Source organism: Pseudophryne corroboree, chromosome 2 (assembly GCF_028390025.1).
Source record: "Pseudophryne corroboree isolate aPseCor3 chromosome 2, aPseCor3.hap2, whole genome shotgun sequence".
Lineage (NCBI taxonomy): Eukaryota > Metazoa > Chordata > Amphibia > Anura > Myobatrachidae > Pseudophryne > Pseudophryne corroboree.
In genome coordinates this window covers 13,012,456-13,027,570 of record NC_086445.1, presented here as the reverse complement: position 1 = coordinate 13,027,570, position 15,115 = coordinate 13,012,456, and the positions used below count along the sequence as shown (strand labels likewise).

The 15,115-nt window shown below is 53.9% G+C and overlaps 1 protein-coding gene across 3 annotated transcripts in view; it reads right to left on the bottom strand.

The window, feature by feature from the left end:
* The window catches only part of LOC134992811 (zinc finger protein 485-like), a 113,243-nt gene extending 98,494 nt beyond the window's left edge, over window positions 1–14,749 (bottom strand). The window contains exon 1 of one of the 3 annotated variants that reach the window (XM_063950811.1): window positions 14,667–14,749. In XM_063950811.1, the coding sequence (XP_063806881.1) occupies window positions 14,667–14,690 (24 nt within the window). In that variant the 5' untranslated portion in view covers window positions 14,691–14,749. The remainder of the gene's footprint in view (window positions 1–14,666) is intronic. The other 2 variants (XM_063950812.1, XM_063950813.1) reach the window with 2 other exon arrangements.
* Between the last annotated feature and the right edge of the window lie 366 nt (window positions 14,750–15,115).

Here is a 15,115-nt window from a genome sequence, read left to right as displayed (position 1 = left end):
AGAGGGTCCCTTCAGCCAATCAGGGAGCGCCACGTCGTGGCACTCTCCTGATTGGCTGTGCGCGTCTGAGCTGTCAGACGGCGCATAGCATTATGCCGCTCCATTATCTTCAATGGTGGGAACTTTGCGGTCAGCGGTGAGGTTACTCGCGGTCAACCGCTGATCGCAGAGTTCCCACCATTGGGCGTGGCCTGGCAGGCAAGCTGGAAGGACGTGCTTGAGACTAGCTCCTGGCTCCATATCCCGGCCCATCTGGCCTCTGACTGTTATACTAACCCCCCCTGCACCCGGTGTGACAGGTCCCGGAGCCGGGGGAGGCCTCCTGCCTCCTTGCGGGTTGGGGCCTACGTGCCGGGCGAAAGCCGGGGGCTGGATTTGTGTGGGGATCCCGATCGCGGCGGACGTGTGCTGTATGATCCGGCTGTACGACCCACAACTCACTGTGACCAGCTCTCCGCATTGTAATCCCGTCAGCTGGCTCCGTATGCGCCGGGAGGCGCTCCGTGCCCGCCCAGCGAGGTGAGAGACCCGACGCGAGCGGCTGCCTGCACGGAGCTCTGGGGTTGCCGGGACGACCGCCGTGGTTTGCTGTAGGCCGGCGGCCGCCCCCCCCCCCCCCCCCCCCCCCGCCGGGTGACTGACATCGGAAGCGGCTCTCCTCTGTCGCACTGGAGCCGCCTGCCCTCCTTACCTCCAGGACCCACGGAATCCCTCACGGCGGCCTGTAGCGGTTCACTCCTCTGCTGGCGGCCATTTTAGTTCCAGGACCCGGGACGCAGGTGTAACCCTCAGCGGCTGGACCGCGGCTGGGGGGCTCTATCTGCTGGACCCTGTCTATTGCCCCCAATATACTCTCTTGTGGCAGTGCGGGGAGATAGTGTATCTCGGAGCTTCCTCACATCTCGCCCGGACACTGTTTCACTACTCCCCACCACCTGATCACTAAGGGGGATCAGCTCACTCAGGACTGCAGCAAATAAGCCCAGGGGGGACCCCTTGGACCCGTTCTTTCTACACTGCAAAGGCCTCCGCCACCAATATTTTATGCCTTGATTCACCTATGATATTTGAGGCTGGAGCTCCATCTACTGGCAGCTCTAATGTTTGATTTCGGTTACATGACAGACCCTCTTTCTCTCATAATGTGATTCATCGGAACCTGCCTAGTCTTGGGACCGTCTATGTCATAATATTGACGCTGTCTATCCCCACTACCGGGACTTTTCAAACACATTGATGCAGTGATTCTCTCTCACCGCCCTATACGCACACATGTCCACCATGACTAGAGGTAATAAAAAGCAACATGGCGCAGCTGTGACCCAGAGCCTGAAAAAATTTGCCTACTCAGATACTAAATCGCCAGGACAGGGGACTCCCTCACAACCCGACGTCTCAGACTCGGAGGAATCCGACCATTCTCCATTGACCCGAAAGGATCTCCATCTGCTTTTCCGCGAAATTAAGGAGATGAGGAAATCTGTACAGGCGGTACAGGCGGAGGTACACACGGCTATTGCCTCTCTTAAAGCTGACGTTACAGATCTTGGAGACAGGACGGATCACTTAGAGTCTAAAATGGACGAAGTGGTCGCTTTCCAACAGGGGGTAGACGATGATGTTCAGAACCTAAAGCAAGAAATGCACCTACTCCTGGAACGTCAGGAGGACCAGGATAACCGGGCGCGCCGGAATAATCTTCGCATCCGGGGGGTCCCGGAGGACGTTGATATGTCATCCCTCCACGACTACCTCAAGAAACTGTTTGTGCACCTGTCGCCTTCAACTCCGGCAGATCAGTTTCTGTTGGATAGGGCCCACAGGGCTCTTCGCCCTCGCTCTCAAGATCAAGCCCAACCCAGAGATGTTATTCTCCGCTGCCATTATTATTCAGCTAAGGAGGACTTGCTTAGGGAGGCCAGAAAGCTTCCCAAGCTGGATTTCCTGGGACATTCCCTTCAAATATTCCAGGACATTGCTCCTAGCACACTACTTAAAAGAAAGGAATTCCGACCCATTACCTTGGCTCTTCGAGACAGTGGCATTCGCTATAGGTGGGGTTTCCCCTTTCGCATACTTGTATGGCATCATAACCGCCTCCACTCGGCTAGGGACCTAGCTGAAGCTAAAGGACTCTTACGCAATCTAGGCATTACTCCGCCTCCAACCCTGTCTGAGTCTCCGCAGCGGATGAACGAGGCTCCTTCTGTGGAGGGGACTGACACTCCGAGACGCTCCCTGAACCGAGACTGGTCACGAGTGCCCTCGGCACGAAAACCCGCCTCTGCTGGCCCTAACGCTTGAGGCCGTACCTGCTTAAATATTGTTTTATTTTCATCTTATATTACCTCCACGTGTGCCTATTTTGTTGAGATGTAATTTTTCTGTTTTAGTTCCACCACCGTCCCGGTTCCCCGTGCACATGGCACAACCAACTAGGCATTTAGCCTTTGCTATTGTAACCAGATGTGCGGGGAGAGTATAAAGCTGAACTTCCCCCAGTGGGGAGGGTATCCCTTTGTACTAGAGCCCATAACTCTTGTTCTATTAAGAGTAGGTACTATCCTCCGATTATGGATTTGGATATCCACTACTATATCGTTAATATGTGTTAATACTAGCCCCCGCTTAAGGTAATATTCGCTTCAGCCTTGGTTAGCCACTATTTTACTAGATACCCTAGGGGATAGTGGGGATTGGGAACAGTTGCTTACTCCTATACTCTTTAAATATTAGTTCCCGGACTCGGGGCACCATGATGAGTGCCCGTCACCCCTGATGCACCTGGCCCGACCAGGCCGCGTCCCCACAACTGGGTCTTATACTCTAGTCCGGTCATTGTCACTTAGTGACCCCCTTTGGTTTTCCCCTGACCGGCACGTTTGGCCAGATGTAGTTTCTTCTGGTCTCCAACCTTCCCCTCTTCCCTGTCTCTCCCATGTTTTGCTCCCCCTGTTTCTGTTTCTGCTTTTGTGTTCATATCCTTTTTTTGTCCGTTCGTGTAAAGCTGTTTGCAGAGTATCGTATATACTTACAATGTTTTTGTTCTGGTTTCTTATAGGGTTGCGGTGTCCGGAGGGAGGCTATGAAGCGTTTCGAAACCTGGTTGGCCATGGCTCTTAAAGTTTATTCGCAGAACGTTAAAGGTTTGAACAGCCCTAACAAACGCACCAAGCTATTCCTCTCCCTTAAACAGGCCAAGGGTGACTTGGTTTTCCTACAGGAAACCCACTTTAAGAAATCCCTTCACCCTGATTTAAAATCCAAAGCTTACCCCCTTACATTTCACGCATGTGATGCTACACACAAGAAGAGGGGGGTCTCCACTCTGATAGCTGCCCACCTTACGTTTGAATTGTTGGACAGTCATGCAGATAAATCAGGTAGATGGCTTATCCTTGTTGGGAAACTAAATGATAGCCTATGTACCCTTGTTAATATCTACGCCCCAAATCAAAATCAAGCTACATTCTTCGGGAGGCTGAGTGCACATTTGACTAGACTTGGTAGAGGAGAGGTCATAGTTGCAGGAGATTTTAATGAGGTGCTGGATGCCTCCCTGGATAGGTCCTCCCCTCCTCTTTCTCGGTCTCCTAATCGCCCCCGCCCGACCTTGGCATCTCTTGCTCTGCTAGATCTACTGAAACTTCACTTGCTATTTGACTCTTTTAGGCTATCTGAACCACTGACCAGAGACTACACCTTCTTTTCCTCTGTACACAAGTCCTACTCTAGAATTGACATGATCCTACTCAGCCAGGATCTATCTTCTAAACTGAAATCTGCCTGTATTCTCCCTATGATTTGGTCTGACCACTGCCCAATCACTGTTGACCTCCAATCCATCGCCCCACGCCCTCCCCCCATTTCCTGGCGTCTGAACGATTCCATAATACACAGCCAGGAAATTACCTGTCAGATCAAAGACTGCCTTGTTGACTACTTTCTTCTCAATGATCTCCCGGAAACTTCCCCAGCCACTCTGTGGGAGGCGCATAAAGCTGTTCTACGTGGCCATTTGATAAGCCAGGCAACTAGACTTAAAAAATCCTGGGAGCTTAGCTTCCTTTCCCTCTCTACTAAACTCCAAGCCCTGGAGCGCCAACATAAATTCTCTCCTACCCCGTCTAATCCAGAGCGCCTGTTAGAAGCTAGAAATGCAATGTCACTCTCTCTGTCGGAACGTACGGCGAAGACTCTTCAGAGACTTAACCAGACCTTCTACGAGAAAGGCGACAAAGCCAATAGAATCCTGGCTTCCCGTCTTAGAGCACAACGATCACAAAATAATATCCTAGCGGTGCACACCGACTCTGGTGAAGTCACGTATGACCCAGGGGGCATAAACAGGGTGTTCCGGGATTATTACACTAAACTATATAATTTAAACCCCACTGCTCCAAATCCCGGCCCCCCAGACGCGTTAATATCAGAATTCTTACGCCGAGCCGATCTCCCTCGACTATCTGACATCGACTCTGTGGAGCTGAATAGAGATATCACAGAGGAAGAAATAACGTCCGTCCTAAGAAATCTTAAATCTTCTAAAGCCCCGGGCCCTGATGGCTTCTCGGCCTCTTACTATAAAAAATTTGCCTCCTTGTTGGTCCCCCATCTCAGGGTATTGTTCAACGCAGTACTACATGGCACCCCATTCCCAAGTACTATGCTGGAGGCTAGAGTCATAGTCATCCATAAAGAGGGCAGAGATCCACGAAATTGCGCTAACTATCGCCCGATATCCTTATTGAACCTAGACATCAAAATATACGCAAAGATCTTGGCTACCCGCCTCAATGGTGTGCTTCCTGATCTGATACATTATGACCAGGTGGGATTTATCCCAGGACGCCAGGCCAGGGACAACACTAGAAAAGCGATTGACATTATCCAATTGTTGAATGGCAGGCAAACCCCATCTATTATCCTTTCTCTCGACGCTGAGAAGGCGTTCGACCGTATCTCTTGGCCATTCTTGTTTCAGACTCTACAGGCGTTCGGGATATCGGCGGAATTTCTGACTGGGGTCTCTGCCCTCTACTCCTCTCCAATAGCAAAGGCTCTTACCAACGGAATACTGTCCCCCTCCTTCCCGTTAGCTAATGGGACTAGGCAGGGGTGTCCTCTCTCCCCCCTGGTGTTTGCCATGGTCATTGAGCCACTGGCGGCTATGATAAGAAAATCCGGTAGTGTTCGGGGAGTGCAGGTGGGCTCACAGGAGTCTAAGATCTCGCTCTTCACCGACGATGTACTACTATCTCTCACTCAGCCGCAGTCTTCCCTCCCCGCCCTATATCGGATTATAGAGGAATATGGCTCCCTGTCAGGTTATAAAATAAATTTTACTAAATCTGAAGCCATGTTACTACATGTACCGGGAGACCTCAAACGCTCCCTGCAGTCCTCCTATGACCTTCGATGGCAGACCAATAAGATCAAATACCTCAGTGTTTATATTACTTCTCATTATAATGCTCTGTACTCTGAAAATTTCCCGAGGTTACTGACCAAGATCAAATCTGATTTGGCAAGATGGAGAACATATATCCTGGCTGGGTAGGATTATTGCCCTCAAAATGACAGTTATGCCACAACTTCTCTACCTTTTCCAAACTCTACCTGTGAGGGTACCGGAGAGGGTTCTCAGAGATGCCCAGGCCTCATTTGTGAAGTTTGTCTGGAACGACAAACCCCCACGGATTGCCTTTACCGTGCTCCGGCTCCCCCGTTCCGAGGGGGTTCGAGGATTTCCCGATGTCAAATTTTATTATCTGGCTAGCCATCTAAGTCAAATGGTGGCCTCATTTGTACCCCGCGGCTGTATCGCCTGGGTTGATCTTACTGCGCTTTCTATGGGAATTCGGTCACTGGCTTCGCTGTGGGGCCTGGGCAAATCACATCTGCTGGCACTCAGAAACACCTCTCCCTCCCTTAAATTTCACCTATCGATCTGGCACAAATCTCTTGCGAAATATAATCTGTCCTCCTCACACTCCCCTCTTACACCCCTATGGGACAACCCGGATTTCCCCGCTGTGGTCCCTCCCCGCAAGTTCACATCCTGGTTTAACGCCCGGATCCTTGTGACCTATCCCTACAAGGCCATTGGATGTCAATAGACGATATTCAATCCAAATTTCCCTCACTGTCCCCTCCCTTCTTTGAATATTTTCAACTTCGTCATTTCCTCCTCTCCCTGCCTCAGGTCGACGCTCAACGGGACCTCACTCCCTTTGAGTCTCTATGTCTTGCAAAACCCATAAGCAGAGGTCTGATCTCGCAGATATATACCACGTTGGTTGGGACCTCCTCTGGACCGCAGACCCGCCATGAACGGGAGTGGGAGAGGGACCTGGGTCCCCCTCCAGACGAAGCCTGTTGGGAAGAAGTACGGGAGGGCATCGCTAAAAGCTCTCTCTCTACCCGACTCAAGGAGACATCCTATAAATTGTATTATCGGTGGTATTATACCCCAGACAAACTATCTCGGATGTTCCCCTCTGCCACCCCGGTCTGCTGACGGGGATGCGGTCAACGTGGTACTCTCCTCCACATTTGGTGGACCTGTCCAAGTATTGTTAACTACTGGAAAAAAGTACTTGACATACTGAACTCATTATCTGGACTTATGCTCACATTGGACCCGTGGATGTTTCTATTGGCCCGCCCACACCCAGACCTTGACCCCCTATTGAATAAATTATTTTCTCATATATTAGTAGCGGCTAAATCTTTAATAGCTAAAAATTGGAAAACCACTGCCCCTCCCACTATACCAGCTCTGAATAACTATATCTGGTTCATAGCTAATATGGAAAAAATCACTTATTACCTGCATGACTGTCCCCACAAATTTGAGCTCGTTTGGGGCCCCTGGTTAATCGCGATGTCTCCTCCACTATGAGATCCAAACCATTCCTTTGACCCCGCCTGCCAGGCCTCCGACCGGGTTGCGCCTGGGCCCTCCCTCCGGGCGCCGTCTTGCCCTTCCAGATCTCTTTTGGATATGCAATGTTACGTAACCCGAAGGTATGCTCATACTGTGTTTAGCGTATACACTCTCCATGGATATATCAGATGTTTTACTTCTAATGTGGCATAGAACGGCTCTGTTGTCCCTTTTCTCTCCCTCTCTCTTTGTTCCCCACCCCCCCACCCCTCTCTCATTATTCCCTGACGTTCCTGTTTTCTCCATGTATATGCACCCCGTCTGGGGAGAAAGTTTTGTTTATCTGTTTAAATATGCACAAATTATTTGAAAAACCAACACCATGAAGACTGTCACTCATATTTTATTATGCTATTGATTCTGTATCATGTATCGTGGATTTGTCAGTCTCTCTTGGTGTAAATAAAATGTTTAAAAAAAAAAAAAGTTCCCACCATTGAAGATAATGGAGCGGCATAGTGCTATGCGCCGTCTGACAGTTCAGACGCGCACAGCCAGTCAGGAGAGTGCCACAACGTGGCACTCCCTGATTGGCTGAAGGGACCCTCTACACAGGATTTTGGTGAGTATAATTTTATTTTCAGGTACCCCATGGATTCTACATGGAGAAGTGGACAGAGTCGGCGTGTCAACATAGGTAAGTATGTGTGTGTCGGCGTGCATGTATGTAATAAAGTTTTACTTTCACGGTGTGCGTGTACTGTTTTTATTTGGGTATTTTTTTGCAGTGGAACTACAGGTACCAGCGGGCCCGTTTCCCCCCCCCGCATGCTGGTACTTGTGGTTCTCCAAGTACCAGCTTGCGGGGAGGCTTGCTGGGACTTGTAGTTCTGCTACAAAAAAAACAATATTCTTTATTTTGACACAAGGCTATCAGCCCCCCATCCGCAGCCCTTGGATGGGGGGGGGGGGGGGGACAGCCTCGGGCTTCACCCCTGGCCCTTGGGTGGCTGGTGGGGGGGGACCCCTTGATTTAAGGGGTCCCCACTCCTCCAGGGTTCCCCGACCAGGGGTGACTAGTTGGGGATTTAATGCTACGGCCGCAGGGACCGGTATAAAAGTGTCCCCCGGCTGTGGCATTATCTCTCCAGCTAGTGGGGCCCGGTGCTGGTTGTTAAAATACGGGGGATCCCCTGTCAATTTCTCCCCCGTATTTTTACAACCAGGACCGGCTCAAAGAGCCCGAGGCTGGTTATGCTTAGGAGGGGGGACCCCACGCATTTTTTTTCAGGGTTTTATAAACAATTTTGTGCCGTCCATGAAGTCAAATCCAGGACGCACACTATCCGTCAATTGGTCCGTTTTTCGACAGCGAGACTGTCAAATCCGTTTTTTATTGAATATGTTGAATTCTGGTCCCGGCGGGAGGGTTTCGCCTGTCGAATTGTGTTGAATTTAAAAACGCATATACCCCACAGAGGGAGTTTGCCAGCTCACAATCCAGCACTTCACCAACGGTTCTGAAAACACTAAATAATGCCCCAGACCTGCAGCGCTTTTATAATCAACATATATTGCACCAAATTTCCGTGCCCCCCCACCGTTTTTCACCCTGATACTTATGCAGCAGTGAGATGAAGGACCAGCGTCTCTGCAGCTTGTGTAGAGGAAATGGAGCTGGGCTGTGTGAGCTGTGAGGGCTGAGCTCCGCCCCCGTAATGGCGCGCTTCAGTCCCGCTATTTTTTCAAATATTTTATACTGACGGGGGTTAGGACAGTGCCCTGGCACTATGTCCCCTGTTGCCAGTGTCATATAGAGGTTTATATGCTGCCCAGGCCCCCCCCCCGCGCGCCCTGCACCCTGTAGTGCCGCTGTGTGTGGGAGCATGGTGCGCAGCGCGATCGCTGTGCGGTACCTCAGAAGCCGTCACTGAAGTTTTCTTTGCTTATTCTACTCACCGGTCTTCTGACTTCTGGCTCTGCAAGGGGGGTGACTGCCGGCTCTGAGAATTAGACCCTAGACGTACCTAGCGATCAGACCCTCAGGAGCTAATGGTGTCCTGTCAGCCAGAAGTAGAGCCTTGAAACTCACAGAAGTAGGTCTGACTTCTCTCCCCTCAGTCCCACGAAGCAGGGAGACTGTTGCAGCCCCCCTGAAAATAATAAACCTAACATAAAGTCTTTTCAGAGAAACTCTGGAGAGCTCCTCAAAGTGCATCCAGTCTGCCTGGGCACAGATTCTAAAACTGGAGTCTGGAGGAGGGGCACAGAGGGAGGAGCAGGTCACACCATTTGAAAGTCTTAAAGTGCCCATGTCTCCTGCGGATTCCGTCTATACCCCATGGTTCTTGATGTGACCCCAGCATCGTCTAGGACGTATGAGAAAAGCTATTAACACTTCTACTTTTTATTATTTTGCAGCATTTTTCCACACCTGCCTAAGACTTTTGCACAGTACTGTGTGTCACAATAAGTAAAGAGACAGATGTGACAGAGGACACTGTATTGGTGGCAGTACCACGTGTATATAGCAGAGCCTGATGGTGTACTCTCCGGCCATTCAGCAGGTCGGGTTACGCCTTCGCCGGGTTAGTATGTTACTGAGGCCACACGTGGAGACTCAATGACAGGCTCGGTGTAATGGCTCCTCCCAACAGCTACAATGCGGGGTCTCTGTAACAGATATGAAGGGCTCTGTCTTCTACTAGGGGGTCTCAGTGTACAGTCAGTGTAATGGATGTGGATGGTCTCTGTCTCTTACTGGGGGTCTCTGTGTACAGTCAGTGTATGGGGTGTGGGGGGCTCAGTAGAGGGGGGTTTCTGTGTTCAGTCAGTGTATGGGGTGTGGGGGGCTCAGTAGAGGGGGGGTTTCTGTGTTCAGTCAGTGTATGGGGTGTGGGGGGTTCAGTAGAGGGGGGGTCTCTGTGTACAGTCAGTGTATGGGGTGTGGGGAGCTCAGTAGAGGGGGGTTTCTGTGTTCAGTCAGTGTATGGGGTGTGGGGGGCTCAGTAGAGGGGGCAGGGGGTCTCTGTGTACAGTTTATTGGGTGTGGGGGGCTCAGTAGAGGGGGGGGGGGTCTGTGTTCAGTCAGTGTATGGGGTGTGGTGGGGGCTCAGTAGAGGGGGGGGGTCTCTCTGTACAGTTAGTGTATTGGGTGTGGGGGGGGGGGCTCAGTAGAGGGGGGGTCTCTGTGTACAGTCAGTGTATGGGGTGTGGGGGGCTCAGTAAAGGGGGGACTCTGTGTACAGTCAGTGTATTGGGTGTGGGGGGGGCTCAGTAGAGGGGGGTCTCTGTGTACAGTCAGTGTATGGGGTGTGGGGGTCTCAGTAGAGGGGGGGGTCTCTGTGTACAGTCAGTGTATGGGGTGTGGGGGGCTCAGTAGAGGGGGGTCTCTGTGTACAGTCAGTGTATGGGGTGTGGGGGGTTCAGTAGAGGGGGGTCTCTGTGTACAGTCAGTGTATGGGGTGTGGGGGGCTCAGTAGAGGGGGGGTCTCTGTGTACAGTCAGTGTATGGGGTGTGGGGGGCTCAGTAGAGGGGGGGGGGGTCTCTGTGTACAGTCAGTGTATGGGGTGTGGGGGGCTCAGTAGAGGGGGGTCTCTGTGTACAGTCAGTGTATGGGGGGCTCAGTAGAGGGGGAGTCTCTGTGTACAGTCAGTGTATGGGGTGTGGGGGGCTCAGTAGAGGGGGGGGGTCTCTGTACAGTCAGTGTATTGGGTGTGGGGGGTCTCTCAGGGGGGTCTCTGTGTACAGTCAGTGTATGGGGTGTGGGGGGGCTCAGTAGAGGGGGGTCTCTGTGTACAGTCAGTGTATTGGGTGTGGGGGGCTCAGTAGAGGGGGGTCTCTGTGTACAGTCAGTGTATGGGGTGTGGGGGCTCAGTAGAGAGGGGTCTCTGTGGACAGTCAGTGTATGGGGTGTAGGGGGCTCAGTAGAGGGAGGGGGGGGTCTCTGTGTACAGTCAGTGTATTGGGTGTGGGGGTCTCTCAGGGGGGGTCTCTGTGTACAGTCAGTGTATGGGGGGCTCAGTAGAGGGGGGGTCTCTGTGTACAGTCAGTGTATGGGGCGTGGGGGGCTCAGTAGAGGGGGGGTCTCTGTGTACAGTCAGTGTATGGGGTGTGGGGGGGCTCAGTAGAGGGGGGGTCTCTGTGTACAGTCAGTGTATTGGGTGTGGGGGGCTCAGTAGAGGGGGGGTCTCTGTGTACAGTCAGTGTATGGGGTGTGGGGGGCTCAGCAGAGGGGGGTCTCTGTGTACAGTCAGTGTATGGGGTGTGGGGGGCTCAGTAGAGGGGGGGTCTCTGTGTACAGTCAGTGTATGGGGTGTGGGGGGTTCAGTAGAGGGGGGGTCTCTGTGTACAGTGAGTGTATGGGGTGTAGGGGGTTCAGTAGAGGGGGGTCTCTGTGTACAGTCAGTGTATTGGGGGGGTTCAGTACAGGGGGGTCTCTGTGTACAGTCAGTGTATGGGGTTTGGGGGGCTCAGTAGAAGGGGGGTCTCCGTGTATAGTCAGTGTATTGGGTGTGGGTGGTTCAGTAGAGGGGGGGGGTCTCTGTGTACAGTCAGTGTATTGGGTGTGGGGGTCTCTCAGGGCGGGTCTCTGTGTACAGTCAGTGTATGGGGTGTTGGGGGCTTAGTAGAGGGGGGGGTCTCTGTGTACAGTAAGTGTAACAGATATGGGGGTCTCTCGGGGGGGGTCTCTTTGTACAGTCAGTGTATGCGGTGTGGGGGGGCTCAGTAGAGTGGGAGTCTCTATGTACAGTCAGTGTATGGGGTGTGGGGGATCAGTAGAGGGGGGGTCTCTGTGTACAGTCAGTGTATTGGGTGTGGGGGTCTCTCAGGGGGGGTCTCTGTGGTACAGTCAGTGTATGGGGTGTGGGGGGGCTCAGTAGAGGGGGGGGTCTCTGTGTACAGTCAGTGTATGGGGTGTGGGGGTCTCTCAGGGGGGGTCTCTGTGTACAGTCAGTGTGTGGGGGGGTTCAGTATAGGGGGGGTCTCTGTGTACAGTCAGTGTATGGGGTGTGGGGCTCAGTAGAGGGGGGGGGGGTCTCTGTGTACAGTCAGTGTATTTGGTGTGGGGGGCTCAGTAGAGGGGGGTCTCTGTGTACAGTCAGTGTATTGGGTGTGGGGGGCTCAGTAGAGGGGGGGTCTCTGTGTACAGTCAGTGTATTGGGTGTGGGGGGCTCAGTAGAGGGGGGGTCTCTGTGTACAGTCAGTGTATGTAGTGTGGGGGGCTCAGTAGAGGGGGGTCTCTATGTACAGTCAGTGTATTGGGTGTGGGGGGCTCAGTAGAGGGGGCAGGGGGTCTCTGTGTACAGTCAGTGTATGGGGTGTGGGGGGCTCAGTAGAGGGGGTCTCTGTGTACAGTCAGTGTATGGGGGGCTCAGTAGAGGTGGGTCTCTGTGTACAGTCAGTGTATGGGGTGTGGGGGGGCTCAGTAGAGGGGGGTCTCTGTGTACAGTCAGTGTATGGGGGGCTCAGTAGAGGGTGGTCTCTGTGTACAGTCAGTGTATGGGGTGTGGGGGGTTCAGTAGAGGGGGGTCTCTGTGTACAGTCAGTGTATGGGGTGTGGGGGGCTCAGCAGAGGGGGGTCTCTGTGTACAGTCAGTGTATGGGGTGTGGGGGGCTCAGTAGAGGGGGGGTCTCTGTACAGTCAGTGTATTGGGTGTGGGGGTCTCTCAGGGGGGGTCTCTGTGTACAGTCAGTGTATGGAGGGCTCAGTAGAGGGGGGGGTCTCTGTGTACAGTCAGTGTATTGGGTGTGGAGGGTCTCTCAGGGCGGGTCTCTGTGTACAGTCAGCGTATGGGGTGTGGGGGAGCTCAGTAGAGGGCGGGTCTCTGTGTACAGTCAGTGTATTGGGTGTGGGGGGCTCAGTAGAGGGGGGGGTCTCTGTGTACAGTCAGTGTATGGGGTGTGGGGGGCTCAGTAGAGGGGGGGGGTCTCTGTACAGTCAGTGTATGGGGTGTGGGGGGCTCAGTAGAGGGGGGGTCTCTGTGTACAGTCAGTGTATTGGGTGTGGGGGTGACTCAGGGTGGGTCTCTGTGTACACTCAGTGTATGGAGGGCTCAGTAGAGGGGGGGTCTCTGTGTACAGTCAGTGTATTGGGTGTGGGGGTCTCTCAGGGGGGTCTCTGTGTACAGTCAGTGTATGAAGGCTCAGTAGAGGGGGGGTCTCTGTGTACAGTCAGTGTATGGGGTGTGGAGGGCTCAGTAGAGGAGGGGTCTCTGTGTACAGTCAGTGTATGGGGTGTGGGGGGCGGGCTCAGTAGAGGGGGGGGTCTCTGTGTACAGTCAGTGTATTGGGTGTGGGGGTCTCTGTGTACAGTCAGTGTATTGGGTGTGGGGGGCTCAGTAGAGGGGGGCTCTGTGTACAGTCAGTGTATTGGGTGTGGGGGGCTCAGTAGAGGGGGGGGGTCTCTGTGTACAGTCAGTGTATTGGGTGTGGGGGGCTCAGTAGAGGAGGGGTCTCTGTGTACAGTCAGTGTATTGGGTGTGGGGAGCTCAGTAGAGGAGGGGTCTCTGTGTACAGTCAGTGTATGGGGTGTGGGGGGGGGCTCAGTAGAGGAGGGGTCTCTGTGTACAGTCGGTGTACGGGGTGTGGGGGCTCAGTAGAGGGGGGGTCTCTGTGTACAGTCAGTGTATTGGGTGTGGGGGGCTCAGTAGAGGGGGGGTCTCTATGTACAGTCAGTGTATTGGGTGTGGGGGGCTCAGTAGAGGGGGGTCTCTGTGTACAGTCAGTGTATAGGGTTTGGGGGGCTTAGTAGAGGGGGGTCTCTGTGTACAGTCAGTGTATGGGGTTTGGGGGGCTCAGGGGAGGGGGTCTCTGTGTACAGTCAGTGTATAGGGTTTGGGGGGCTCAGTAGAGGAGGGGTCTCTGTGTACAGTCAGTGTATAGGGTTTGGGGGGCTCAGTAGAGGGGGGTCTCTGTGTACAGTCAGTGTATTGGGTGTGGGGGGCTCAGTAGAGGAGGGGTCTCTGTGTACAGTCAGTGTATTGGGTGTGGGGGGCTCAGTAGAGGAGGGTCTCTGTGTACAGTCAGTGTATAGGGTGTGGGGAGCTCAGTAGAGGGGTGGGGGTCTCTGTGTACAGTCAGTGTATGGGGTGTGGGGGTCTCTCAGGGGGGTCTCTGTGTACAGTCAGTGTATGGGGTTTGGGGGGCTCAGCAGAGGGGTGGGGGTCTCTGTGTACAGTCAGTGTATGGGGTTTGGGGGGCTCAGTAGAGGGGTGGGGGTCTCTGTGTACAGTCAGTGTATGGGGTGTGGGGGTCTCTCAGGGGGGTCTCTGTGTACAGTCAGTGTATGGGGTTTGGGGGGCTCAGTAGAGGGGTGGGGGTCTCTGTGTACAGTCAGTGTTTGGGGGGCTCAGTAGAGGGGTGGGGGTCTCTGTGTACAGTCAGTGTATGGGGTGTGGGGGTCTCTAAGGAGGGGTGTCTCTGTGTACAGTCAGTGTATGGGGTGTGGGGGTCTCTCAGGGGGTGGGGGTCTCTGTGTACAGTCAGTGTGTGATGGATGAGGTGAGGGGGCAATGGGGGGGGGGGTCTCTGTACACTGGGGGTCAGTGTGATGGGTGGGTGGGGGGTGTCCCCGCACTGTGGGGGTCCCCGGGTGTGCAGGACGCCAGTCTCCGCCCTCCCCCGGGCGTCTCTCCGGCATAGCTCCCAGTGATGCATTGCGGCCGGAAGCTCCCGGGACCCGACCATTCCCCTGACAGCGGGGGGTGGAATACACACACATACATGTAGCGGTCTCGCGCTGTGTCACACACATGTCACATACATGTCACCTACCCGGGATCTCACCTCGCGCCTCATCCCGGCCGCTCTATGTACAGATCTCCGACCCGCCACCGCCAGGGGGCCCCCGCGGCGTGACGTCACCTGCCGTCCCGCCCACCACTGCTCTGCTACCACTACATGGGGCCCCTGCTCCTCTGCTGCCCTTACATGTGGCCCCTGCTCCTCTGCTGCCCTAACATGGGGCCCTGCTCCTCTGCTGCCCTTACATGGCGCCCCTGCTGCCCTTACATGGGGCCCCTGCTCCTCTGCTGCCCTAACATGGGGCCCCTGCTCCTCTGCTGCCCTTACATGGGGCCCCTGCTCCTCTGCTGCCCTTACATGGGGCCCCTGCTCCTCTGCTGCCCTTACATGGGGCCCCTGCTCCTCTGCTGCCATTACATAGGGTCCCTGCTCCTCTGCTGCCATTACATGGGTCCCTGCTCCTCTGCTGCCATTACATG